The 27,944-nt window shown below is 47.1% G+C and overlaps 1 protein-coding gene across 1 annotated transcript in view; it reads right to left on the reverse strand.

Annotated features, from left to right (window-relative positions):
• The window catches only part of LOC129151816 (protein Daple-like), a 47,686-nt gene extending 29,876 nt beyond the window's left edge, over positions 1–17,810 (reverse strand). The window contains 7 exon segments of the mRNA XM_054727945.1: positions 276–416; positions 1,956–2,039; positions 2,824–2,882; positions 7,253–7,322; positions 14,258–14,363; positions 16,897–16,991; positions 17,751–17,810. Of these exon segments, the coding sequence (XP_054583920.1) occupies positions 276–416; positions 1,956–2,039; positions 2,824–2,882; positions 7,253–7,322; positions 14,258–14,363; positions 16,897–16,991; positions 17,751–17,810 (615 nt within the window).
• Positions 17,811–27,944: the final 10,134 nt, after the last annotated feature.

Genomic DNA, 27,944 nt, shown 5'->3' on the forward strand with positions numbered 1-27,944 from the left:
TTAAAAACGCGAGGATACATTTACTGAGACAGCAGGGCGAGTGAATGGAGCAGGGCCCCCAAGCTCAACATCTGTCCTCACGCAGGTGTCTGGGAGGGGACTGGGCCCTGCAGGTTAAGTGCCCTTGCCCAGCCCCCAAGAAAAATGGACCAGGAGGACAGACAGTGTGCAAGCTTGAGAGGAAGGCAGGATGAGGAGCCAGGCCCATAACTAGAGCCCCAGGCCCAAACCCCTCCCCACCTGTCCCCCAGCTGCCGGGCCACCTGCAAACACACCTCCCTGCAACTGTCTCGCTCATCCACCAGCCTCCTGAGCTGAAACGCCATGTTCCTCGAGAGGGACTGCAGCTCCTCCAGGGTCATGCCTGGGACCTCCAACCACTGCAGGTCAAACAGGCTCTCCTGGTGGTGGGTCACCTGTGGGGACACAGGGGGACGGTGCTGTGGAGGCCGGGCAGGGAGCAGCTGTGGGGACCTGTGACCCTTTGGTCAGCAGTCCAACACTCTAACCACTGAGCAAACCAGCTAGGGCCTGACCTCACCTTCTCAACCTGAGCCCCCAGACCAGCCCGAGGAGGCAGAAGGTCTGTTTTCAGTCCGTGTCTTCTCAGTGTGGGAAGGTGAGTGTTGGTGCACTCAGGCCTCAAGAGGGGAAACAAATGGCAATCCACTGAGTGAGGTGCACCAACAAAGTTCTTCCATTGCCCAGAGGGGCAAGTGGAGGGGGAGAGCACCTCAAAAGCCCTGCTACCCTGCTCGGCTGGTTTCACTCAGTGATTAGAACACCAGCCTGGGGAACGAAGGGTCTCGGGCTTAATTCCAGGTCAAGGGCACATACCTCAGTTAGTGCTTTGAGCCTGGTCCCTTGCAGGAGGCAACCAGTGGATGTTGCTCTCTGACATCTAAGTCTTTCTCTCCCCTTCCTCTCCCCTCTTCCTGCTTCCTTTTCACTCTCTCTCGAAATCAATGGAAAAATATCCTCGGGTGAGGATTTAACAAAAGCAGAATGGTCCTCAGGCTAACAGGAATGGCTGAGCCTATTTAGGACAATGTTGACTTCCCCTCCACTTTGACCAGTTACTTCCCTCTCCTGCTCCAGTGCTAACTCAGCACCCACCACTCATGGTGCCTGGGGATGGGTGCCCTTCAGCCCAGCCTGTCCCTGGCACCGGCTTGGGGTGCTGTGTTCAGCGGCCCCTGCCAGCCCCACACCTGCTCCTAGGTGCTCCTGCTCATGTCTTTCTCATGCCTTTATCTCATCTGTCCAATCGGACTGAAGGCTGAACCACATCTCCTAAGGTAACTAAATCATACAAGGCTTCTTCTGCAGGGAGGGGGGATGTCAGGGAAATACACTTTCAGGTCGGTGGCTGCCCCACAGGCCCAGTTTCCAGGGAAACCACTTCTCTGATGTGACCACCTCTGCCAAGGTCCATGACAGAGGGGTTGCCCTCAGTGCAGAGCCCTCCCGCCCCCACCCCAGGGCCCAGTCTACAGCGACTGCCCTTCTGGGACTTGGCAGCCTGTGTCTCTGCCACGTCACTGACAGAAACGGAGACCCTTTCCCTGGGAAGATCAGCCATGGGAAGCAGAGCCACATGGGCCAGAGCACATTTTCAGAGCAAATCAAATTCTGAGGCCAAACCCCTTGACAGTACTTAAAACCAGCTTGGCTCCATAGTAGGCAAGAACAGGAGGCAAACGGAGACCTGATTGAGGTGTTTTAATTTTTTTTTTTTTTTTTTTTTACTTTTTTACCCTCATTTTGTTTTAGCTTGCTGATGACTACCTTTCCAAACAGGTTCAAGATGTCTAGTGTATGAAACCTAAAATTAGGACAATCACTAATGGGTGATGTAGTCTTTAAACTTTCCCTTGGTGGTGAGAGTCTGCCTCCTGGTTGCCACCAGAGTAGAGGTCCACGGCTAAGCCCCACAAAGCCAGCCACACACCTACCTCCCGGATATGGGCCATAATCCCGGCCTGGGTTTCAATGTCCAGCTGTTGGATTTTGTCAAAAAACTCCCCTTTCCTGTCGCACTGTGGAGGTAACACATGTTAATGGAAGCATTCTGCAAGGGAGGCAACCTGGGCCCACCACAGCCACAGAAATAGTTTCCAAATGAACTGCCCACCAGCCCCTGGCTTCCTCCTTTATAACCAAGAATCTGTCCTCCCTACTGTCCCTTAGACAGAGGTTTCTCTAGAAGTTGCTCTGACCACCCACAGAGGAATCACCAGGGGTACTTGTTTTCAAAAAGCCCATCAGGTTGAAAACACTGGGGGTGAAGCACAGAAATCTGCACGTTAAACAAACTCCAGTGACTCTTAAACCAGATAAGGTCAAGAGCTCCAGGGTGACAGCCTTCCTCTTCAAAGGGCCGATGGTAGGAACATCTCCGAGTCTGCGGGTCATTTAGTCGCAGCTCTGCCATTGTGCTGTGCCAGCAGCCAGAGATAATACATGAAGAATCCAGTGGGGCCCTGTGCCCATGAGAGTTTTTTCCAAAATCAGGGAGGGTCAGATGGGGCCCCCAGGCAGGATGGAGTTTCTGATCTTTGGTCTAGGTGTCCCTATACTGGGGACAATTTGCTAAGGGCACCCTGGGCTGAGGACTCCCCACTTGCTTCTTGCCAAAGGTGCCCTGGGACTAGAATCGGCTGCCACCTAATGAGTGGTACCTTCTCTCAGGAAGCCGGGACGGGTCATGTTGGACTTAAGGCAGCTTCCCTCCTACCTCACTCACTAAGGGGGAGTTTATCCCCACAAACCCACACACAAGATGGCAAGGGCAGGCCCCCTCCACCCTTGCCCAATCCCTACCTGGACAGCACAGCCCAGCACCAGCACCAGCATCTTCTTCATTTCCTCCATACCCTTTGCTAAATGAAAAGAGCAACATATTTAAGTAGACTCATCTCCTCATAAAATCTCACCAGTGATACACCACTCTGCTGGTGGGGGGGAAATCAGATAAGCAAAAAAAAAATCATTTCTCTACCCAGTGATTTCAACTTGGGTGTACCCTGCCATCTGTTTTCTACGTATGGGCTTGTATATTGTTTAAGCCAGATGGGAATTCTGTACATAGTATTTGTGGTCCTTTCCCACTCAAGTATGTCATCAATATCTTCCCATGATAATCCATGAACGTCAACATCAGCATCTCTTTAGTGTGTGCAGGAAGCAAGCCCAATGGCAGAGAGGCGTCTCCTGAGGAAGAGCTGAGTGGACGCTAAGATGAGGCGCACACAACTCCACCTGTTCATCGTGCAGCATTGCAAATAGACAAGCCCCAGACGCACCCCCAGCTTCACGCAGCCCACATCCTGCACGTCTGTCCCGCTGCCCTCCTCCTGCTGTTCCTCAGCATCAGTGTTTGGCTGGAGTGTTGCAAAGCAAACCCAGACAACCTAAGGCGTCACTTTTGTACAAAGGCCACCAACTTACTCAACCAGTTTCCTTCCAGAGGCTCAAGTTTTCTTTGTTTAAATCTAAATGATGCTAAACAACATCTTAGTGGCCAGTTTGTTTGGTTTTTAGAAGGAAGAAGAGCAGTTCGTTTAAAAAGTATTTTAGAGAGGAAAGGAGAGAAAGACAAATCGATGTGAGAGAGATGCATTGGCTGCCTCCTGCACACCCCCTCCCGCTAATTCCCCCCACCCCCCACCTTGAGATAGAGCCGGAAACCCAGGCATATGCCCTAACCAGGAATGAAACCAGCAACCTTTTGGTGCACTGGATGATATCCAACCAACTAAAACCACACAGGCCCGGACTTAGAGCGGGGGTGGGAATGTCCTGCCCTAAAGGCCCCCAAAATCATTTGGCCTGGTCCTCTTCAGGTATTAGGCGTGTGATTATTAAATGTTCGACCAAATATAGCAGCTAATTTTTAAGTTGATAATTTAGTATGGCCCACGAATAATATCATACATACCCAAATGGCCCTTGGCAGTGAAAAGGTTCCCCACCCCTGGCTGCTGGTTTGTAAAGCAGATTCTTATTTACCTCTTTAGGGAAAACTCGTCCTTTAAGCTTTTCCTACTGCCAAATTGCCAGGCAGAAAGGCTTTTACAATTTCACTCTCTCACAACCAACATATGATAAGCCCGATTTCCCCAGACCCAGACCAACTCTATCAAACTGCTCCTTTTCAGCTCTGCCAATCGGACAGGACCCAAAGAATCACATTTCATCTCTTTACACTGTCTCCTAGATTATGCATCTTCATGTGCTTACAAGTGCCAGGCACTTATATCAACAGCCTCAGAATACTGAGCTCTAGACCTGGCTGGTTACCAGGAGCAGTGTGACCCCACCAAGCTGTACCCTGTCCCCCAGCCTCAGTTCCCATCTCTGAAATGGAGACAGCTGGCCTGGGTGATGTGCAGAGTGGTTTTGGGGGGAAAAAAATTCTCTAGTATTCTAGCTTTCTCATCATATCCTGTTCTACTTGGGGGAGAAGAAATGTGCCAGAAAAAGCATTGTTTTCTTGGAAGACTGACCCACATGCCCTTGCACTGTGCTAAATGGCCCAAGGTACTACCAATGACCCCTGGGATGAAGAAAACAAACTCGTGTCCCAAGAATGAGTGCTGTGCTTTATTTCAGATCCTGGGCTGTAAGGTGTGTATGGAGTAATAGGTGACCTCGTCCTAATAGCTCTCAAATGAGAAATAGCTAAAAACAACCTTTCCTGTGATGAAGACACTATGGTTGAGTCTCAGATCTGGGGGCTGGACATTCACTGACCTAAACTGCACCCTCCTTGCCATCTCCCAGCCTGAAGGAGGGTGGGCGGGGTGAGGGCTGGACCCCAGGGTCCCCATGGACCATCCAGATCCCACTCTTAACAATATGCTCAGTAAGGATGGGTGCTGCAGATCCATCCACTACCCGCAAAGACGTCCCTTTGCTGATAAGTGTAGAACTCAGTGTTTAAAATGGAATAATTTCAAAGAGTTATGATTATTATTTCACTTGAGGCATTTCATTTGGCCCCAAGGCTCCAATCCATAGTCATTCATAAATATAATCTCCATCCTGACTCACTTCTCTATTCATGCTGAGCTGATGATCGGCCACATTTCAGTTTTGATAAAAAAGAAAGGGAATGAGCATAGGAGTGTTAAAAGCCTCCAAGCAGTCCCACCAAAACCTTTCCATGGCCACAGTGCTCTCACCCACCAGCCCATGTGCCCATGTGACCTTCCCTCCACCCACCCCCCAATCACTCCCCAGATGACAGGCAAGTAAGTGCCTCTTGTAAGCCCTTTGGTGGATATTACAGGCACAGACCCTCCCAGCCATCACCAGCTCCTCTTCCTACAGCGATTCACCTCCCCCAGGCCTGTATATGGTGCTGTAGCCAGCAGAGAGCTGACACCCAGAGAGAAAGTGTTTGGAGGGCGTGGAGCAGCAGAAACAGAAGGCAGAGTTCATACAGAATATCTTGATGTTCACGGCAGACGGTCTAACTGTACCATACTTTGGAATAACTCCAACAGCTCTGAGGGTCCATGTTCCCAGCCACCGCAGAGGAAAACAGCATTAAAAGTGGAAACACATGTAGGATAGGCCCACTGCTCCACTACTAATAGCAAGAGCATAAGCAAGGAGGAGACTAGAAACCCTGTATACACACACACACACACACACACACACACACACACACTCAATCTACAGTCTGAGCAGGCTCAATGAAAGAGCAAAGAGTTCCACTCCATCAGCACTGGCAATTACACACATGACAATCATGAGCCATTCATTCATTCACTCATTTATTCATTCATTCATTCCCACCCATCAGGCATCAAGAAAAACTAAATCTGATCCAGAGCACTGTTAGAAAAGTATGGTATGGAATTCCTGTTTCCTATGTTTTGTTAACAGAGGTGGGGAGGGGGGAGAAGGTTTAAAGGTAGAGAATTAATTTTTAAAAAATCTTCATGGAAAAATGATTTAAAATAAGCTTTGGGGCGATAAACAGGGCACTAGGAGATTCAGGTGGAGCAGTGCTGTGTTTGTTCTCACCAGGGTGAGTGGATAAAAACAAGTGTTGCATACAAAGGCATCCTGTGACTGTTTTCCCTAAACAGATTCTGATGAAACTTAAGAGAGCAAGAGAGAGAGAGAGAGAGAGAGAGAGAGGAGAGAAGCAGGAGTTCTCTCACTTTTTATGGGAGGTTATACCCAATTTCTCTCAGGATTTCAGAAGTAAGAAAAACTGGTATTTTCATAAATCTACCAGACTGTGGGTTTTGAATAGTTTCAAACACACAGAAGACTCTCTAGTGGGTCCCCGCCAGCGAGATTGGCTCAGTGACAGTTAAGCAGGCAAATTAGAAACAAACCTACAGACAGCTCCCTTCCAGGCACCCATGTGTTCCGGCTGCTGGGAGCTTTGTCGTAATCAACACCGTCCTCTGCCTCAGACCAAGAACATGGACAATGCACAAGAGCTGGAAAGCGCCCAGGGAACCTGGAGAAGGACCTCTAGTCTGCAGTGAGATCAGGCAAGGCTTCTTAAAGGACGTGACCTCTGAGCTGAGACCCACAGGGTGAGGGGGGAGCGTTAGACACAGTGAGCGAGAGCGTTGCAGGCACAGGACAGCACGTGCAAAGGCCCAGAGGTAAGAGAACATGGTGCTGGTCCGGAGCCATGGTGCAGGCAGACGCACAGGATGTGGCGGAGGAGATCCGCCGCCTGTTTACCTCCCCAGGAGCCACCTGACAAGCATGAACTAACTCTGACTTTCTGGAAGACGTCCAGGAGCAATTTCATTCGGTCTTTCAAGGTCACAGCGAGTGTCCGAGGCTAGGACTTGGAACGCTTGCCCTCTCGGGCCTCAGTGTGTAGTGGCAGACCTGCCAGGACTTCCTGGTGAGACCCACCACGGACTGAAAAGGGCATCACAGTGTCCCCGTGGAAGAGAGATGTGAGTTCCTCCACAGATTCTTCCTTTCTTACCAAAAGGTCCCCACCCTGTGAAGGTGGCCCTGACTCCACATTTACTGAGGAGGAGAGACCCCCAGAGAGGCCACATATGACTCAGGCCCTAAGCCCACCAAAGCAGGGGCCATGGCTTCATGCCCAGAGGAACAAACCCATCCTTTAAAATCTCACCGGGATGACCCCGTGATTTCACTGTGCTGGCTCCAAGCTGGCAGCCAGAGCTCTGTGTCCAACAGCTGCCCAGAGCCACTGGCACTGGCCAAGCCCATAGGGGGGACGGGGGCTTTCACTCACCAGACAGCGGGTCTTTGCCAATAATCAAAACATCCGGCAAGCTCGTTACGATCAGCTGCTGCAGAACTTCCTACAGAAACAAAGAGGAAAGATACCACTGAGAACAGAAAAGGAAAATAAAGAATGACTAACAACATGACAGCTTATCAAGTCACTGGGGGAGCGCAACCACTGCAAGGTAACTGGGAACATGCTGTGTGAGAGGAAGGAATAGTTAGGACATAAATAAATGTGAAAAGTCAGAGCTGCCTGTACTTCTGCCCTCATCATAACCAAATAAACATCATGTCTGCATATGTTCAGAGACCTTGGGAAGAGGATACGTTACATGCCAGGACAGCAGCATCAGGTGTGAGTGTCTTCTTAAATTTTTTAAAATATGTTTTTATTGATTTCACAGAGGGAGAGGGAGGGAGTGGAGAGAAATATCAATGATGAGAGAGAACCGTCCATAGGCTGCCTCCTTCACGCCCCTTACTGGGGGATTGAGCCCCCAACCCCTGCATGTGCCCTGACTGGGAAGCCAACTGTGACCTCCTGGTTCATAGGTTGATGCTCAACCACTGAGACACAGCGGCTGGGCTGGGAGTGTCTTTTAAAAAGATGTCTTTATTTCCGTGGTATGATTTGCTGGTGCAACCAAAGTAAAGAATGAAAATTAAAGAGATGCTGCGGGGTCTCTATAGGATATTCAGGATGCTGTGTCAGCAGGTCCCTGGTGCAGGCTGTAAAGGTGGAGACTTCTCTCCTTTACAGCAGCGCCCTCCCTGGGAGAGGGATAGACCACAGCCACACTGCACCCCTCAGAGAGGTGGCTCGGGAATGGAGCTGCCTTCACAGAAGGGTCTTTGAAAGCAGGCCCAGGCACCAGCCCCGGGTCTGGGGGTCTCAACCAGCCCTCCTCGGAGTGTGCGGCTCACCCTGACCCTCCAATGTGTTTCCAGAGCGCCTCCAGGGCAGGTGGTCTTCCCTGTCCAGAAGGGCCTTGCTGTTTACAAATCAGAAGATAGAAATCCAATTTTTCAGAAGACAAGTAAGGGGGTAGGTTTCACAGGTATTCTTGCCCTTAGACAGTGGTCACTAGAGAAATTCCTCACCAACAAAGCTCTTCTTATCCCTTTTAAAACATGTTTCCAACTTTTTCAGGAGTCTCTCTATTGAATAATTCACTGAATGTCTGCATTCAGTGTCCTGCCAGCCAGCACTGATAAAGAAAAGGGGGACCATAGCACCATGGGCCCAGCGGAACACCCCAGAACTCTCTCTGAATCATCAGATTAGAATGGTGGCCTAGGCACAGCCACCGAGTTTACAGGACCGTCAAACATTTATGCACTGACTTTATCCTCCCTTCTTGTCATCTTTCTGTGGCTCCTGTCCACACCAGAACTTGGGGAGGGGAGAAGGGAAGGGATGCTACCCCATGAGGCGTACCCACTCCCAACACACCAAGCCCCTCTCCACTCAGTGTTGGAGAGTGTTTCTTGGCTATCTGGGGTCCCATGTCACCACATCAGAGGTGACTAACATTTTCTTAATCATGTCTATGTTCCTCCAACAATGTCAGATGTACATTTCCTTCTATTCTTGGAACTAAAGTTTCCATTTTTCAAATGGAGCATGCACATTTCTAAAGATAATTCCAATGTTTAGTCGTCAGCCCCATGCTCATCCAATACAACTGCCACACAGAGCTGACAGGTCTCAAAGGGAAGGCGGAGTGGGGAAAAGGTGCAAGCAGTGTATGGAAGTTTATCTAAAGACATCACACAAAGTAATGTTAGTGTGTGTGCATGTGTGTATATATAGTGACACACACAGCTGCACATACAAACTCATGTATACACACACATGCACAAATACATGCACACATATATGCACACACGGCAAGAGTATAAAAATTTGAACTGTTAGCCAGCAAACTGATGATAGCAGTTATCTCCGGGGAGGGAGATAATTGGACTCAGTAGAGGCATCCTGGAGACTTCTATCAGGAAAAAAATCTTTCTTTTTATTAAAAAATATGTTTTAATTGATTTCAGAGAGGAAGGCAGAGGAAGAGAGAGCTACAAACATCAATGATGAGATGCCCCCTGCAAGGGATTAAGCCCTCAACCCAGGCATGTGCCTTGACTGAGAATCGAACAGTGACCTTCTGGTTCATAGGTTGACTCTCAACCATTGGGCCACACCTACCAGGCAAAAAATTTATTTCTTAAAAAAAATTTAAAAGAAACATTTTAAAAAATCACATCTATAATAATAAAAGGGTAATATGCTAATTAGACCATACATCCTTCCGGACAAAGCTGGGGCTGAAGGGAAGCCATCCGGGTCCCGGGTGCCAGAGGGAAGCCAGGTGCTGGCAGCAGGCAGAAGGAAGGCTTACTCTTCCATGAATTGTTGTGCATCGGGCCTCTAGTATGTTCATATTCATTCGAAAAAAAGAATACTCAGGTGTTCATTATAAACACTGGTACTGTTAGTTTTTTAATTTTTCAAAACAATGAAGAGAAGAAGGGATTACAGAAGATCACACAACCCCAGACTATTTCTTCTGCTGTTTCCTCATAGACATAAAACAATATTGGGGTCTGCTGAGCCTTCTAACCAAGGTGAGAGTTCAGAAGGAAGAAGCCAAGTTCAAGGAATCATAAACGACACTTCCTCGAGGTGCTCTTAACTGGAAATTGTGGTGGTCGCTGGCCATCATGGGATGTGGAATATCAGGCCCAGGCCCATCCTCTGCTTGACAGATGAGAACTCAGAGGCCCAGAGAAGGAACACACCTGAGGGGAGGAGCTCAGAGAACCTCAGCAAACCTCCCATTTCAGAGTCGGTCCTACAGGTGGGTCCCTACATCCATCTAAGGGTCCAGGTGTCAGGATCGATGTCCCTATGTGGACTCGAAACAAACATGTACATGTCCGTCAACAGACACGGGATGTATCCAGCCGCTGACCGAGGGCCTCCCGCCACCATGCAGCCAGAGAAGCCTCAGCAGCTTCACATGACAACGAGGCCCTGACTGCCCAGAGGAAGGGCCAGATCGCAGGCGTCCAGGGCAGGGAACGGTGGTGGGACACAATGCACAGCCCAAAGAATAAACATGCGTCTGATATTTGTTGCACGGGGGAATTCCCGCTACACTGGCCTTATTTTCCTACTGGCTCCATTATGGAGTGAACCTGTGCTTCATGTAAGGACTCCAGGCTCCGATGTAAAAAATGAACCACTGCGCCCCAAAATTCAGTTTAAAAAGACTCAGGTTAAAAAGAGCTTGGCTGTTAGCAAGTACAGCAAGGGCTGTGTGGCACTGACACAAAGCTGACCCGCAGGCAGCTGGAGGCGGTCTGCGGCTCTGCTCCAGAGTCAGCTTTCCTCCAGGCTTCTCACCCCTTGGGGTGTCTGTCCTGGAGCTGGTGCCCCCTGACCCCCACCAGCCTTTCTTCTTTAAAAGCAGAGACTGAATGAGGCCTTCTGCCCAACTGTGGCTTCCTAGGCCCCTTCCTGGCAACTCCCTCAGTGAGCCCTCTGGTCACCTGGGCATCACTGGGCCCCTCCTCACAGGGCTGCCAGGACCGCCTTCCTGCCCCAGAGCAGGTGAGATGTGTCCACTGTCTGTGATGAGAGGAGTCACTGGGGAGAACAGAGCTCTAGGCCCCAGGAGAACTGGGGGAAGGTGCCCCTTCCATACATCACTCCGTGTGCTCTGTAGCCTGGGGTTCCCGTGGGAGGGTGCATCAGCATCCCCACAGGCTTGTTAAAATGGAGGCAGGACCTCCACAGCAGGTCTTGGGGCGGGGAGGGGTGCTGCTTAGAGACGCAGACCCAGATGGTTGCTGACAAGTTCCCAGGTGCTGCTGCTGCTGGGCTGGGAACCCCCTTTGAGAACCACCGCTCCAGCCAACTGATTCCCAGTGCGACAGGAAGGACGTAAGACTCAACATCCAAGGAACTACTGAAAACACAGAATCCTGGCCCCAACCCCAGAGGCGACCAAGCAGCGGGCCAGGAGGAGGCCGGAGACCCTGGTTGAACACCAGCGCTCAGACTGAGCCTGGCCATGCTGCTTCTCATGCCGTCCCGTCCTCTAAAAAAGGTCAAGGACAAAGTCTCCCCAGGTTTTCAGAGGCAAAACTTGAGCTTCTTAAATAGCTGGTGCTATTCAAGAGGGGCCTCTGGTATTCCCAAGTGCCCTGCCCTGATGCCTCAGAAGAGGACAGCCAGGGTGGCAGAAGCGCTGCCTGGATTCTGTGACTTTGACATGTCTCCCTGAAAAGCCACGGGCAGAGGGATCCCACTCTACATAGGGGTGACCTCTCACCCTCCCTGGTCAGAGTAAGGAATGTCTGTCTCACTTCATTCATTTAAGCCCTCACAACAAGGGGACGCTGGGCAGTACTTCTTTTGGAAAACTTTCCTGACTGTCGCTTCACAACTATGACCGGTTATGCTTACACTGTCATGTCAGGAGAGAGGGAAAAAGGCAGAACATGAAAGGCAGGGCGTGAAACACAAGTCCCCATGCAAACACTGGGAGGAAACATTAGAACTGCTCATAGTGACTGTCTTTCAGTGGTGGGATTCTGGGTGGTTCTTACTCATACTACTTGTGTGTTTCCGAGCTGTTTGTAAAAAGCACATATTACTTATATGACCAGAACTTAACTCTATTTTCCAATAAATCGGAAGGAAATACACAGCACAACCCTGCCTGCACCTACCTGTGTCAGCCCAGAGGCAAGTGCCTGTGGCTTTCTCCATGTGAGCAGGACTGAGGCAGGGGCGCCCTGCGGCCCTTAGCAAGTGCTGCAGCAAACATTTACTCTGGGCCTCGGGGCTGAGGCTGCCACGCACCCCTGCCCTGCCCTCAAAGAGCTGCCAGTGCAGAAGCCGGGCCAGGAGGCAGGTCCTTCCTTCTCCCTGTGATTCTCTCTGGGCCCTGAGGGTGGACTGGCCATCTTTTCCTTCTTGGGACGACTCCCGTGTTCTGGAGTGCTACCCAGTGCCCAAAAGCAGCAAACTGCCTGCAATGGTTGAGCCCCCTTGGCCAGCCTAGAGCTGAGCGACAGGGAAGCTGACCACCATCACCTGCACCCTCCTCGACCAGCAATACCAGAGGACGGCATGCGCATGGCCACACAGCTCGCCCCAGAGCCTGCCTGCTCCCTGCTGCTCACGGAGAGCCTCAGGAACCTCCCTCCCCTGAGGCCTTCATGGCTGCCACAGGGAGAGGTGATGCCCTCCCAGCTACACCTGAGGCGGGAGGCCTGCCTGTCAAGGGTCCCACGTTGGCATCTCCCTGGTTTTGATGCCTGTGAAACCAGGACAACAGGCCTTCATCCCAGCAACTGTGGCAAGTGCTGACTGGGACAGACGCTGACAGGACTGCCTTCACCTCAACGCTGTTTCCCCCGTCTCCTGCCCATAACCCTCCAAACGGGAAACTCAGTTGCGCACCATCACTCCACTCAGGTGTCATTTCCTCCAAGAAGCCTTCCCAGCTGCCCCCACGCAGCCTGAGTTAGGGGTCTCGTCTCCTGAACTGTTGGCACCATCCACCTCCCTGGCACTTAGCACACAGCATCAAAAGCACCTGCTTACCACGAATGGTGCCTGCAGCCAGGAATCAAGGTCCCTCAAAACCCAGACCCAAGTTCAATGGCACCACCCCTCCCCCTGTCCGTGGCTGTCACAAGGGCAGCACTAGATGAAACCCACCAGCCTACAGCATGCCCAGCCCTGAGTGTGGCTCCCCTCAGACCAAGAAACGAGGCCACTTCAGCCCCATCATCTGAGCTCTCCCAGGCCCCGCCCAGAGGCTGCTCAGAGTCAGGGTGCTGTGCTGCCAACAGGCCATGGAATGAGCACAGCTGTGAGCTGGGAACAGGGCCAGAGGCGGAGTCTGCCCAAGATCTCAGTGAAACCACAGAATAATCCTGGGACTTGTTGGGCAGTGAGTGTTGCTTCAAAAAATATATATTTTATTTATTTCAGAGAGGAAGAGATAGAAACATCAAAGATGAGAGAAAATCATTGATCCGCTGCCTTCTGCTTGCCCCAACTGGAAACTGAGCCTACAACCTGGAGCCACACAGGCCCAGCCCAGGAGTGGTTCTTAAACCATGTTCCCTGAGGTCCCTGGAACTCACAGAGATGCCCTGGAGGGAAAGGTGGCGGTTGAGCAGAGGGCACTAGGGTCCCCCAAACCCCAATCAATCAGAGTCATGGGGCTTCACCTGGGATCTTAAGAAAGCTCATATGGGGACACAAGTTTCAGTGCTCAGAAGAAGTGTGAAAACCAGGGCCCAGCGGGGCAGTTTCAGTCCATATGGCGTCCGAGCTGGTCATATAAAGACCATAAAGATCAGAGATTTCACCCCACCTTCCCAAAGCTGGGGTGGGGATTTTAACAGCCCTTTGCCATCAGGTCCTCCTGCCACGGACTATCTGCGAATGAGATATTGTGAGCATGACAAGTGGACACTCTATAGGCTGAAATCCAGTGCTGCTGTCGGCACCCTGGGGGCTCGTCCATTACAGTCCTGACCCAACATAACCCTCTGTGGCCCCAGATCTCCTGCAACTCCTAGAATTGCTGCTATACAAAGTCTCGCTGAGCTGTGGATAATAACCAGGTCAGCGTGCCCACCCCCCAGAGCCCATTCCAGCCACTTCCAACTGGTGCTTTGGGACTCAGTGGAGACTCATCTCTGGGGCCCTCACAGCACCAGACCCAATGCCATGCACATGGCTCAAAGGACATTTGCTGGATAAAGTAAAGAATCCAACATCTGCCATCTGGCCCTTCTCACAATGCTCGGGGGGTTGGGGGGGCGGGGAGGGAGGGTTGGATAATAGATGCAAGTGATAAACCCCAAGTGTCAGCAAGCAGCTGCCTCACCGTGAACACCATCTCCTCTGGGCTTCCTGCGGGGAAACCTTTTGAGTGACGACATTGTCTGGAGCACAGAAGTCCTGGGGAGCAGAAGCTGCCCTTACCTGGTAGAAGGTCTTAATGTGTCTGACCAGGATGGTCAAGTTCTCAATGCGGAGGTTCACATGGCTGTTCACGTGCTGGTGGAAGCGCTGATTAGGCCTGGGGTCTCTAGGGGAGGAAACACGAAACTGGACACATCCCTCCCAACCCCACGACAAGCCCTCCTCAGGCCCTTAGTCAATGTCATTTCCATTCCCACTCCTAGCAGCACCCACAAACCACCACCAAATGCAATGCAGACCCAAAAGTTTACACTGTGTGAAAATTGATAATCCACCCCAAAATATATTTAAAGATTAAGAGAGTTAGAAACTGAACACACCAAAATATATGAACCATCAAGAAAGAAAGGGGAGCTGAAACCGGTTTGGCTCAGTGGATAGAGCATTGGCCTGCAGACTGAAAGGTCCCAGGTTCAATTCCCATCAAGGACATGTACCTTGGTTGTGGGCACATCCCCAGTAGGGGGTGTGCAGGAGGCAGCTGATCAATGTTTCTCTCTCATCAATTTTTCTAACTCTCTATCCCACTCCTCTCCCTTCTTCTCGGTTAAAAAATAATAATAATAAAATATTTTTTTAAAAAAAGAAAGAAAGGGGAAACATGGTACATTTTCTGACTTAAATCCATAAAAATCATTAATGTTCTACTTCACATGGGTCCCCCTCCTCTGTCACCAGCCTGGGTCTCTGGCTGGTCCTGTGATTTTACATTCTAGGGACACAATTCCACTTGGACAAAAATCGACATCATCTGTCAGTGGCACTATATGGTGTACGCCACTGCCCAGGAGACAGGCTAACAGTAGAGACACAAGCAATTCATGTGGGAACCCCCAAAGCCTCATTTACTTTCCACTCTCCAGCAAAAGTCCAATCTGGTCGTGATGAAACCAGAATTCTCAATCAAGTGACTTATAACTTCACTCATCGATATGTGTTCAGGATATTTCTCAAAATTCTCAGGCTCCAAAAAGGTTTCCTATCTGAAGAGGACACACTCAACAGGAGGCCTTAGCTGCTGCCTCTCCTGCTTTTCATAACAAAGCCCTTCCCCACAGTTACTGTCCCAGGACACAGGAGGGTGATCATTCAAATGAGGGCTGTCTTCATGGGTTCAGGAGGGCGCTGAGCCTCCTGGGAGCTGGTCTGATGGGAGAGAGGCAGGCCTCTTCCTCTTTCCACAGTAACCTGCCCCCCTCAGTAACGAAGGAGAGATTGGAGAAATACAGAAATCGATCTCAATGCCATTAGGCTCATTTGAAGCCAATAATTAATACAAAATTGACAAATAGGAAAAAAATCTACAAGCAAACATTTCAAATGTCACTGGAAGTACAATTTAAAAACCACCACCACCACAAGCTGTTTGAAATTCAACCAGGACACCAGCAGCTGACTCGGAGAGGAGGACACTGGGGCTGGGGCTGTGGCAGCCCCGACTGCCCATTTGGGAACAGGAGTGAACAGTCATCCTCAGAATGTCTGCGAATGAGATACGGTGTCTGCAAAGACTGAACTGAAATCTTTCCCTGGCAAATGAAGGCCAGATTAAGTCACATGGGACCTCCCCAGGAGTGCCAGCAGCCAAAGGGCCTCAGCACACAGGGTCGCTCGCTGCACCTAAAAAGCACTCCACGCACCAGGATGAGGGCCTGGGCTCTGACCCTCTGCTTCTCCCACCAGCTCTGAAGGGCAGTACTAACTGAAACTATGCTCCAAAAGAGCCCTGGCATTTACTACCTGAGCAATCAGACTAATTATCATGATCATTAACCAATACTCCCTCCTTTAAGGCTCTCAGGGCAGAGAAAGGTTATTAGGAACAAAATCTAAACAAGACAACTAAGGAAAGTCTATCCCACTCTGCTCAGGATGCATAAACCCCTCCTCTCCTGCTGTGGGAAAAAACAGAGCAAGCACGGCTGATTCCAATCTGGGTCATTCAAAATGGTGTCCACTCACAAGTACATACACATTAGCAGAGGCATGCAGGCACATGGAAACATACACACACACACAACCCAGTTCTGAGATTCACTCTAATGACAATGATGATGGACATTTGTTGGGCATTTTCTATATACATGATCTTTTTTAATCCTCTCCAACTCTATGAAATTCCATCCCTTATTACAGATCAGGAAATGGAGGGGTGGAGAGTTTAAGGAATTTTCCCAAAGTAATAAACTAGTAACTGGTAGAGGGGGGATTAAATGCTAGAGTCAAAGCTCTTAGATGACTTTCCCACAAGACAGTGAAAAATGCGTGCAATGTGAATGAGACACCTTCTTTTCCCTGGGGTACCAGTGGGTACCCAGAGATTCTGCATTTACAGAGGAGCCATTCGGCAAGTTTCCCATGCATCTCCATCCACGGCCCTCAAAGCCTCGCTTTCATTCAGCGATTCTCCTATACCAGGGCCTCCCCAGAAAGCTGACAGTCCTTCAGTTCCAAATATCCTTCATCAAACAAACTGCAGTTCTTCATCCACAACAAATGGCAGCAAAAGGCCCTGTATCCTGAGGGACCACTGGCCCACGAGAAACCCTCCCACAGCAACTCAGGTTCCTCCATTTCTACACCCTTAAATCACACCTTCTGAGCATCAGTTTTGTCCTTTGCCTGTGAGGACAACTTACATTTCGAGCATGACTTGGTTCAGCACGATGCCATCCACCAAGTGCATGTACAGGTTGTCTTCCTTGCCGCTTGTGACTGGGCTCAAAGTTTTCACCTGCGAGGAGGGGGGTGCGGGCAGAAAGACAGGAAACGTCACCCCACGTGCACATTCTGAAGCTCTCCATGGCAACAGCGGGCAGGGCCCCTGGGGGCTGAAGGGTCACCCAGTGCCCACCCTCGCTTCAGTTGGCACCAAGCCCACCTTTCCTCAGGGCCTGTCTCCCTGCCCCGATCCCGGCTATAGATGCGAGACAGCAGGAGGCAAACTTTCTCACCACTTTTCTCCAGTGTCACAGGACAGGAAAAAATGAAAAATAAAAGGGACTTTCAAAGTATTTCTCACGTCTCTATTGGAGTCACTGTGCCCGTCCCAGCCGGTACACAATCCCACTCAGACACACCCCAATCCTCACCTGTCACCACCATCCACTGACTGGTCTCGAGATCAAACACTACACCAGGATATTTGGGGGAGTGAGTGCTTTTCCCCAGTGGTCCAGCCACATGGGCCGGGTGACCCCTCAGACCCTGTCCACTCCAGGACCGGCATCCTAGTGCCCAGGCAAGAGCAGGTGAACCCATCTCAGTCCAGGGCTGGGAGCGCCACGGGGTCCTGCACCTGGTGCATGGGCTCCAGAGTAGGAAACCCCTCAGGCCCCCAGGCCAGGACCCCCGCCCCTGCTTGGAAACCTGTGAAGACCCCCGAGTCCCAGGACTGCCAGGGCCCAGGGGGGTGGGGTCAGTGGAGTCCCCAGGGCAAAGTGGGAGAGGAGCCAGGGCACCAGTAATGGGACAGGGAGGCAGGTGCACTCACCCAAGCCACCAGCGGGCTCTGTAGAAAGAGCTCCATGAGCTCCCGGACAGTATCGTCCATCCTGAGGCTGTGTTCACCGTCCATCGCTGCGCACACCGGCTCTGGGCCCACCAGCTCTGTGCCCACCAGCTCTGCGCCACGCATTGCCAACGGCTATTCGCCCCACATTCCAAACGGCTCCTCACCCCACATTCTAAACTGCTCTTTGCCCCACATTCTAAACGGGATTTCCTCCACATTCAAAAAAGGCTCCTCACCCCACATTCTAAACGGCTCTTTGCCCCCCATTCTAAACGGCTTCTCACCCCACATTTGAAAATGGCTCTTCGTCCCTTATTCCAAACAGCTCTGGGCCCCATATTCCAAAAGGCTCTGGCAGGGAACACAGCTGGGTGGCAGCTCCTGGCCAATGCTAAGTGCTTTGGAATACACAAAAATTATGACACAATCTCTATGAAATTTAAGATCTATATGGCATATAAAAGGTAAGGAAATATAAAGGCTCTACATCTACATCAAACTTACCAAACTCAAAGGCTAACACTGGCCAAATAAATAAGGTTAAAGTTCATGTCAAATTGAAGGTTAAAAGCTTCAATTTTCATAGAAATGTAGCTTTATTTCGATAGAGACATGCTGAATACAAAGGCCTGAAGTAAATGAGTAATTCCTATATAATAAAAGGCCAGAGGCCATAAGCGTCACGACCAGAACAACCACTCAACTGGTTGCTATGAGGTGAATTGACCACCTCTCGGTCCCTCCCCCTCGGCCTGCAGGCTCTGATCTCAGCATGGAGAATGGGGAAACATGGTGAACCAGGTGGGTAGAGGCGGTGGCTGGAGCAAAGCAGCCCAGGTCCCAGGTGCCAGAGGGAAGCTGGTGCCAGCAGCCAGGGGAAGGAAGGCCAACTCTTGCACGAGTTTTTGTGCATCAGGCCTCTAGTTGTTAACATAAAGTAATAGAACATTTTAATAAAAAATTAATACTTTTTCTTGAACATTAACTTACCAGACACTGAATAACTGCACAAATTAATAAGCGTAACACAAACAAACCTATTTTTCTTGTTCTCCAAAAGTGAAATATTTCCAGTTGTGCACACCAAACAGGTCAGTCCAAGACTAATGACGTGACAATCGGCTGCTAAAATGTTTGCTGCTAGTATTAGTGTAGAGAAATGGTGCACCTGTGTGTAAGGTGCATAAGGGAAATGAATGGAACATGATTATAGTAATCAGTCATTAGTGAATGTTGTAGTTCGTTATGTATAACAGGATATTGTAAAAATTAAGCTATGAAATTTTTATTAGAATGTTTCTTACATGCCGTTATATTGGCTGGTCTACAAAAATACTCATTGTGGGCTGCATGTGGCCTGCAGGCCGCGAGTTTGAGATGCTTGATCTACATACTATCCTATATAATAAAAGCCCAGCCACTGAACAGCAGAATGACCAGAACAACCATTTGACCAGTCACTATGATGTGCACTGACCACCAGGGGGCAGACACTCAATGCAGGAGCTTCCCCATAGTCATCAGTGTGCTCCCACAGTGGGAGCACTGCTCAGAGAGCAGGTCCACAGCTGCTCGGCTGACCGGGATTAGTAGCACTCCCACAGTGGGCTGATCCCTGCATACCATCCTCCACCACCAGTGCACACATCCCGTGCACCGGGCCTCTAGTCTATATATATAAAAGCCTAATATGCAAAGTGTTCCCTCGGGAGTTCGACTGATCAGGAGTTCGATCACTTGCTATGACATGCACTGACCATCAGGGGGTAGCACAGAATGTAGGAAGGCCCCAGCAGGTGGCTGGCAGCCACTAGAGACCCTACCCATGTACCACTTTCGTGCACTGGGCCTCTAGTATGATTATAAATGAAAATTAATCACATAAACCTAATTTTGCCAATCTCCATTTTAAAAAATTATTTTTTTATCAACCAAATTACAGAAATTTGATCAGTTCCTTTGAGGTAACAATTCATTCATTTTATTGTGTTAAGTCTGACCTCATAGCTCAGTTTGGGAATTCTTCTCCCCATTGACAGTACTGCTCCTGCCAATGCTGCTGCACTTACCAGCCATGAGCTTGGCTTCTGACTGAGTGGTGCTCCTCCTGTGGGAGCACACTGACCATCAGGGGGCAGCTCCTGCACTCAGTGTCTTCCCCTGGTGGTCAGTGTGCATCATAGTGACTGGTCATTCTGCTGGCTCTCTGACATCCCCTCAGGGGTTCTGGATTGCAAGAGGGCACAGGCCAGGCCGAGGGACCCAACTGATGCACGATCGAGGCTGGGGAAGGATGTAGGAGGTTGGCCATTGGGGAGGGATCACAGGAGGGCTCCAGGGCATGTCTGGCCTGTCTCACTCAGTCCTGATCGACTGGACTCTAGCAGCAAGCTAACATACCAGTCAGAGCATCTGCCCCCTGGTGGTCAGTGCATGTCATAGCAACTGGTTTACTGTCTGCCCCCTGGTGTTAGTGCACATCATAGTGAGCAGTTGAGTGGCCTTAGCATATCATTAGCATATTACACTTTGATTGGTTGAACGGACTACTGGACACTTAGCATATTAGGCTTTTATTATATAGGATTTTTCATATTGTTCTAACTTTTCCTGTGCTGCTATATTGTTTTATGGATATTTTCCTTCATTTATAATTTTAATCTTTTACAAAATACTGGTCTTTTAAAAAACATATATTTTTATTGATTTCAGAGAGGAAGGGAGAGGGTGAGAGATACAGAAACATCAATGATGAAGAGAATCATTGATTGGCTGCCTCTTGCATGTCCCCTAATGGTGATCAAGCCTGCAAACCAGGCATGTGCCCTGACTGGGAATCAAAACATGACCTCCTAGTTCATAGGTCAATGCTCAACCACTGAGCCATACCAGCCTGGCCATACTGGTCTTTTATAAATCATTACTGTTTAAAGCCAGGGTGAGGAATATCTGGCCCATGGGCCATATAAGGCCTGTGAAATCATTTGGTCTGGCTCTGTCAAGGCATTAGGGTTGTGTTAATTAAACGTTTGACCAAATATAGCAGGCTAATTTTTAAGTTGATAATTTTGTATGGCCTGTAAGTGATGTTATAAATATCTAAATAGCTCTTGGCAGAAAAAAGATTCCCCACCCCTGGCTTAAAGTAATCCCTTTTGTTGCATTTATGGAGCCTAGTTTAATTGCTTAGTAATTTTGTGCCTCCAGGCTTTAGTAGTGTGACTCCTGAGCCATCTAACTTGTGGGAATTTCTCTGGTTCTGTTATGTGTTCCAGAGAATCACCACATTGGACCAGATTTTCTCACTTTCCCCATAGCACGGGGGAAAAGAAGTTCATGCTCCAAATCCATGAGAGATACAAGCCTAGCAAGTTGCTTTCACAAGAGGAACGTTTATTTGTTGTTTTTTTTAATTGGTTAAGGTATTACAAATGTGTGGTTATCCTCCCATTGCCCTCCCACCCCCCAATCCTGCCCTCACTCTCACCCTCTGTTGTCTGCATCCATTGGTTATGCTTATATGCATGCATACATGTCTCTTGGTTGATCTCTCAGCCTTACCCCCACCCTCCTCTACCTTCCCTCTGAGGTTTGAGCATCTGATGATGTTTCTCTGTCTCTGGATCTGTTTTTGTTCATTGGTTTATGTTGTTCATTATAATTCACAAATATGTGAGATCATGTGATATTTATCTTTCTCTGACTGACTTATTTCACTTAGCATGATGCTCTCCAGCTCCATCCATGCTGTTGCAAATGGTAGGAGTTCCTTCCTTTTTACAGCAGCATAGTATTCCATTGTGTAGATGTACCAGAGTTTTTTAATCCACTCATCTGCTGATGGGCACTTAGGCTTATTCCAAATCTTAGCTAATGTAAATTGTGCTGTACAGCAAAAGAAACCATCGACAAAACAACAAGAAAGCCCACTGTATGGGAGAACATATTTGGCAATGTTATCACCGATAGGGGTTTAATCTCCAACATTTACAGGGAACTCATACAACTCAACAAAAGGAAGATAAAACAATCCAATAAAAAAATGGGCAATGGACCTAAATAGATACTTTTTGAAAGAGGACATAAGGAAGGCCAAGAGACATATGAAAACATGCTCAAAGTCACTAATCATCCGAGAGATGCAAATCAAAACGACAATGAGGTACCATCTCATACCTCTCAGAATGGCTATCATCAACAAACGACAAGTGCTGGCGAGGATGTGGAGAAAAAGGAACCCTCGTGCACTGCTGGTGGGAATGCAGACCGGTGCAGCCATTGTGGAGAAAAGTATGGAGTTTGCTCAAAAAATTATTTGTTTGTTTTTTTTAAGCTAGGGCCCAAATTTAAACAAACCTGTGCTACTGGTGAGTTTTACTTTTCCAGACTTCACATTTACTAAGGGTTCAGCTTTCTTAGGTTCCAAGGTTTACACAAGAGTATTAATTCCAGTCCATCCCATTTCAGCAAGCTTCTGGATTGCTGAGACCCGTAACAAATTACCTTCCCTCCCTTTGAGCGCATAGCACAGGGCACATGCTTACCTCACTGGTTTTCAGCACCCTCTTCATGTCTGCCACCTGGGGGTTACCCTTTCTGTCTGATGACCAAAATCTTGGATGATTAGCAATGCAATATTTACTTAAAATCAAACATTTCTAGATAGTCATTTTGAGATTTTTCAAAATTAGGGTGGGGAAAAATACAGGACATGGAAACAACGTTTCATTGGTAATTTACATTTAACTCACACGTTTATCAAAAATGAGCAGATAAGCCGAAGCCGGTTTGGCTCAGTGGATAGAGCATCGGCCTGCGGACTCAAGGGTCCCAGGTTCGATTCCGGTTAAGGGCATGTACCTTGGTTGCGGGCACATCCCCAGTAGGGGGTGTGCAGGAGGCAGCTGATCGATGTTTCTCTCTCATCGATGTTTCTAACTCTCTATCCCTCTCTCTCTTCCTCTCTGTAAAAAATCAATAAAATATATTTTAAAAAAAATGAGCAGATAAGAGCAGGATAAAACATTGGCAAATAAAAACTAGGAATTATTTAATCTAGTGTTTATTGAGAAATACTTGAGAGCTTGGCAGTTGAGTTCCTATTTGGATTCTTCATTAGAAGGAAGCCAGGCTTTTTATCCAGTGTTATCTGATCATTCTAAGGAACAGGAAGCCTCTTTGATCAGCTGATCACGCCAGTGTAACAGAGTGTAACAGTGTATTCTGCCAGGATGGTGCACACATGAAGGGAAGCAAGTCTGTGTACATGCTAGCACCCGGGTGTTTACTGGAACCTTTATGTTTAGTCTTTAGACGTCCTTGCTTAAAGGACACTGCAGATGCATGTGTCTTCTCAAGGCTACTTACCCTGTTGATAGTATCCAGTAGTTAATTTACATAGCACTTAAAAAGAAATAAATGAATTATAGACCATATATTATTTTTACTTATATATCTACACTAATAAAAGAGTAAGATGCAAATTAACCATACCTTTGTGATGCCCATTAGCCAATCAGGAGTGAGTATGCCAATTAACCCAACAAAGATGGTGGGTTAATTTGCATATGCAGGCGCCACACCGCCCCAAGCTGCTCCGGGCCTCTGGGTAGAGTGGGAAGGTGGAAAGGCGGCTACGGGGCAGAGTGAAGGTGGTGCTGGCAGCCAGGGGAAGGAAGCCCATTCTTGCATGAATCTTCGTGCATTGGGCCTCTAGTGTATAATAATTAGGTAGTTTTAATACATTTATTGTCACAGTGTTTAAATACATTTATTACATTCATTGTCTCTGGGCTTAACTTTCAGCCCACAAAGTAGGGGACTTCTACCACTTCTATAACATTGCTAGAATAGTGTTTATACGTTAAAAATGGTAAATAAGAGGAATCCTTATTTTTCTTAACCCTTGTTAGTCAAAGAAGAGTAAAGTGTAAACTGAAGAACTTCCTCTAAAATAATTTTGTAAAAGTATTTTAATGGCACCTAAGTTTCAGACATAGCCATATGAATGTGTGTTATTAAGTGGGATTTTTAAAATCCCTATTTAATATATCTGCATTACAATTCAGATCTTTCTTACATTGGGGTAAGTCAGATGATACAATTGGTCATTAAAAAAATCTTTTAAAAAACACACAGCTGGCTCATCACCACCAAACATTTTATTAGCAGTGCCAAACCTAGATGAGATGGTAAGGTATGAAAATTTTTTTCTCTTTGGGTTCCCTACTCCTCTTATCATTTGGCTTTCCTTTCCCCTCCAAGTTTTCTAGTGTTCTCCTGGTCTTGCCTTTCTGGAAATAAAGCCATCCACAGTAAAGTATTAGATGGTTCATGTTGTCCTCCTTGGACTATTTGCATTCGTACAGAAAAGAATGATCAAGGAAACCAATAATTGAAACCTACACACATACAGAAAAGAAGAAGAAGAGTGAATGAATGGCTTCCTGCGTGAATGGTGGATGCCCTGGTGAATGAATGGTGGTAGGCTTTAGGCATGGGAAGTCTTTATTTCCCCGAGACTCCTACTGTGTCAGTGATGGTCTGTCCTGTGAGAAGAGGGTCTGCCAAGTAGATTCTGCCACTATGCTGCTTTACCATACATCTTAGTAATTACTCTCAGCCACTGACATGTAGTGTGAACTTTACCTTTTGTCACTTGTCATACCAGCTTGAGATCAAATCCCTTTTTGTTTGATTATCTGTTTAAGGCTGAAAGACCATATTTGTTCTGTGGCACTATTGAACACACGACACCAGATACTGTCAGAGGGGGAGACTCAGGACATGACAAGGTATGTTCTATTTTTGACACATCTTTCTATATCTCTATAAACTGTATAATAAGAATCCTAGCTAATGACTTAGGTAGAGTCTCCAACAGAGTCCTCTTTCTGGTGTTGCCTTATCTTTACTTTTTCTCTCCTTTGCTTTGTATACATGAACACATTATGATATCTAGGGTTGTGGAGGAAAAAGATAATAGAAAGGTTAGGACATTCTGGATTTCCTTTTTTCCCCAAGTTTTATTGGTGAGGATAATCTTTTGTTTTATAGAGTAACACTCTTTGTTAAAGGAAACCTTAAAGACAACTAATTCTTCAAGTAATAATGTTATTTCCATTAAAAGAGTCTGTATCTTGAGCAAAGCACCAGTGGTAACTCTATTTAAAACAAAAATCCCTTCATTTTCTGTGGCATGGGACCTGCTCTTTTAGGACTCAGCTGAGCCACAGCACAGCACAGAGGTGTCACTGAATGTGCAAACTGTCCATTGCTCTTGTGTGAGTCGCGTTGGTGATTTTGAACAGCGCATATTGGCATTACTGATTTTTGTTAGAAAAACACACGGGACATATAGTTGGCTGTGTCACCTTAGGTTGGTATTTGCTTTCTAAGACGGCATTGAAATGGGAATCTTTCCTATTTTCTTATTCCCAATTTCTGCTTTTAACTTTGCAGACATACTGGAGACTTTCTTAATTATCTCTTCAACAGAAATAATCATTGTAACACTCCTTGGAGAAAGAAAATAATCCAAGATAGTCTCAGTTTGTTTTCCTCAGACCTTTAAAGAGCTCAATGTTTTCCTCCCCACTTTTCTTTGTATTTGCAAAGTGAAGGCTGGTAAGATGCTTTCTAAGTAGCTATGCTATAAAGTCTAGGTCACATGTGTTTATTTCATGTATGAAAGGGTACAGACCTGTCCAGTTCTTTCTTAACACTTTTGCTTTATTAATAACTTTGTCCAAGTAAGGGTTTCTGACTCTTTTTTGCTTCTTACCTTCCCCTTTTCCTCATCCCCTTTCAAAACCCCACATGTACAGTCTACATATCTTAAATGTGGAGATGTTTGCTTATGACTTATCATATGTTGTTCTACTTTTCACAACTAGGAGCCTGATTGTAGAGCTGTATTTATTGATTTCCAATCCCACAGCAGAACATTCTGAGGGTCTGACTCAGATGGCAGTAAAGCTGCTTGTATAAATAAAAGAATTGAATTGTTAATTTAGTTTGTGCCAAGGTATTCTCTGAAACTATTGGGAATTTTGGTAGGAATTGATAACTATTAAAATTGAAAATTGCCTTCTAAGACCTAATGGACCCAATTTTTTAAAAAAATCATCACCTGAGGATATGCTTATTGATTTTAGAGAGAGGGGGAGAGAGAGAGAGGGAGAGAGAGAGAGAGAATGAATACCATCAATGTGAGAGAAAAATATTGAGTGGTTGCCTCCCTTAAGCATCCTGACTGGGGATTGAACCTGCAACCTTGGTATGTGTCCTGACTGGGAATCAAACCCACAACCTTTTGGTGTATGGAATGATGCTCCAGCCAACTGAGCCACAGCAGCCAGGGCCTGGAACCCATTTTCAGGAAAGAAAACCTTATATTACTCCTAGAAACTTTTCATACCCGAGGTCCAAAGTTCAGCTAAGTCAGTGGAGTTGATGGAGCACCTTGAGGCCTTTGAGTTGGTTGAATGAGCTATAATGTGTGCAACGTGCTCATCACTGTGCCCGGCTTGCACACACTCTTTTGTGGTTTCATCTGCCTGACCCTGTTTTCTATGTCACTGTTACGTGTTTTCTTTAAAACAGCTCGAGGCTCATAAATTTTGCTGCATTTCTCTGAAACCCTGGCCCTGAAATTTGGAAGCAGAGAGTCTAAAATTTTAGCATCCAGTTACTATCTCATTGGCATAAGCTTATATATTGAAATCTTGATTCATGTAATTATAAAGAAGTAATTTTCAATATATCAAGATTCTTTCAATTATATGTAATTTGCTGTGTTCTCAGTTCAGGTCACTACATTTATAAATTTGTTTCCCGTTTAGATCACATTTTGTTTTACATTATTTTAAATCTCATCATGCTTCCCACAAATGAAGGCTATGAGATTTGTGGTAGATTCTATAAGAGGAATTGATTTAGGTGGTTATGAAAAAAAATAACACCTTATGCCCTAGCCGGCTTGGCTCAGTGGATAGAGCGTCAGCCTGCCGACTCAAGGGTCCCAGGTTCGATTCCGGCCAAGGGCACATGCCTGGGTTGCGGGCTCAATCCCCAGAGTGGGACCTGCAGGAGGCAGCCAATCAATGATTCTCTCTCATCATTGATGTTTCTATCTCTCTCCTTCTCCCTTTCCTCTCTGAAATCAATAAAGAAATATATATTTTAAAAAAATAACACCTTTAGGTGGGATTTTTTTTCATTTTTGTTCTTTGACTTTAAGTAATTTGATACTATTTATTGGAGTTGGATAGTTAATAAAATGCTAATCAGTACTCCCCCTGCCCTGATCATAAATCCAAAGATTTCATTTACTTAAAAATTTTATATTTATTTTAAATGAAAATAAATGGTTTTAGTTAACCAAAATAAAACCATTACTAGTTTAGAAAACAATTAAAGCACTTTTAGTTCATTGATTGACAGCCTAAATGTTTAAATGTTGCTCTGACATACCTGCATATCTGTTCTCTAAATGTCTTTCTTGCATGTGCTAGTTTAATGCTCCTTGCACAGAAAGTTATGTACAAAATATTTTTGTTAAAATATTTTCCAAATGTGCAGCTTCATTTTGTACACGTTTCTTTCTTCTAAATTACTTATTATTTAATTCTATCAAATCATTTTTGTAGGCAGTTGACTGGTGGAGCTTAGGAGTTGTAATGTATAAACTACTAACTGGAGACATCTCCCTTGAGGGCTCCCAGACTCCAAGAGGGTGCAGGCTGGGCTGAGGGATGCCGTCTCCAAGTGCACGAATTTCATGCACTGGGCCTCTAGTAATCAAATAAAACTATATAAATGAAAAAATATATATACTAATAAAAAATAGGCAGAGTAAACAGAGTAGACAAAACTAAAGAGAGAATTTGTAAAATAGAAAATATAGTTGAGGAAATTACCCTAAATGTTTCAAGAGTCCCAAGCAAATACAAATATATCCATAGGTGATGCATTCCTATTTCTTAACTTAGGTAATGGTTATGAGTGTTTGCCTTATAATAATTCACTAAACCATAATGGGATTGTGTGTGTGTGTGTGTGTGTGTGTGTGTGTGTGTGTGTGAGTGTTTTATCGTATCTAATAAAGAGGGAATATGCAAATTGACCATCACACCTAACAAGATGGCTGCGCCAAAGCAGAGGCAGGGATTC

The sequence above is a fragment of the Eptesicus fuscus genome, chromosome 16 (assembly GCF_027574615.1).
Source record: "Eptesicus fuscus isolate TK198812 chromosome 16, DD_ASM_mEF_20220401, whole genome shotgun sequence".
In the NCBI taxonomy this organism is placed as follows: domain Eukaryota; kingdom Metazoa; phylum Chordata; class Mammalia; order Chiroptera; family Vespertilionidae; genus Eptesicus; species Eptesicus fuscus.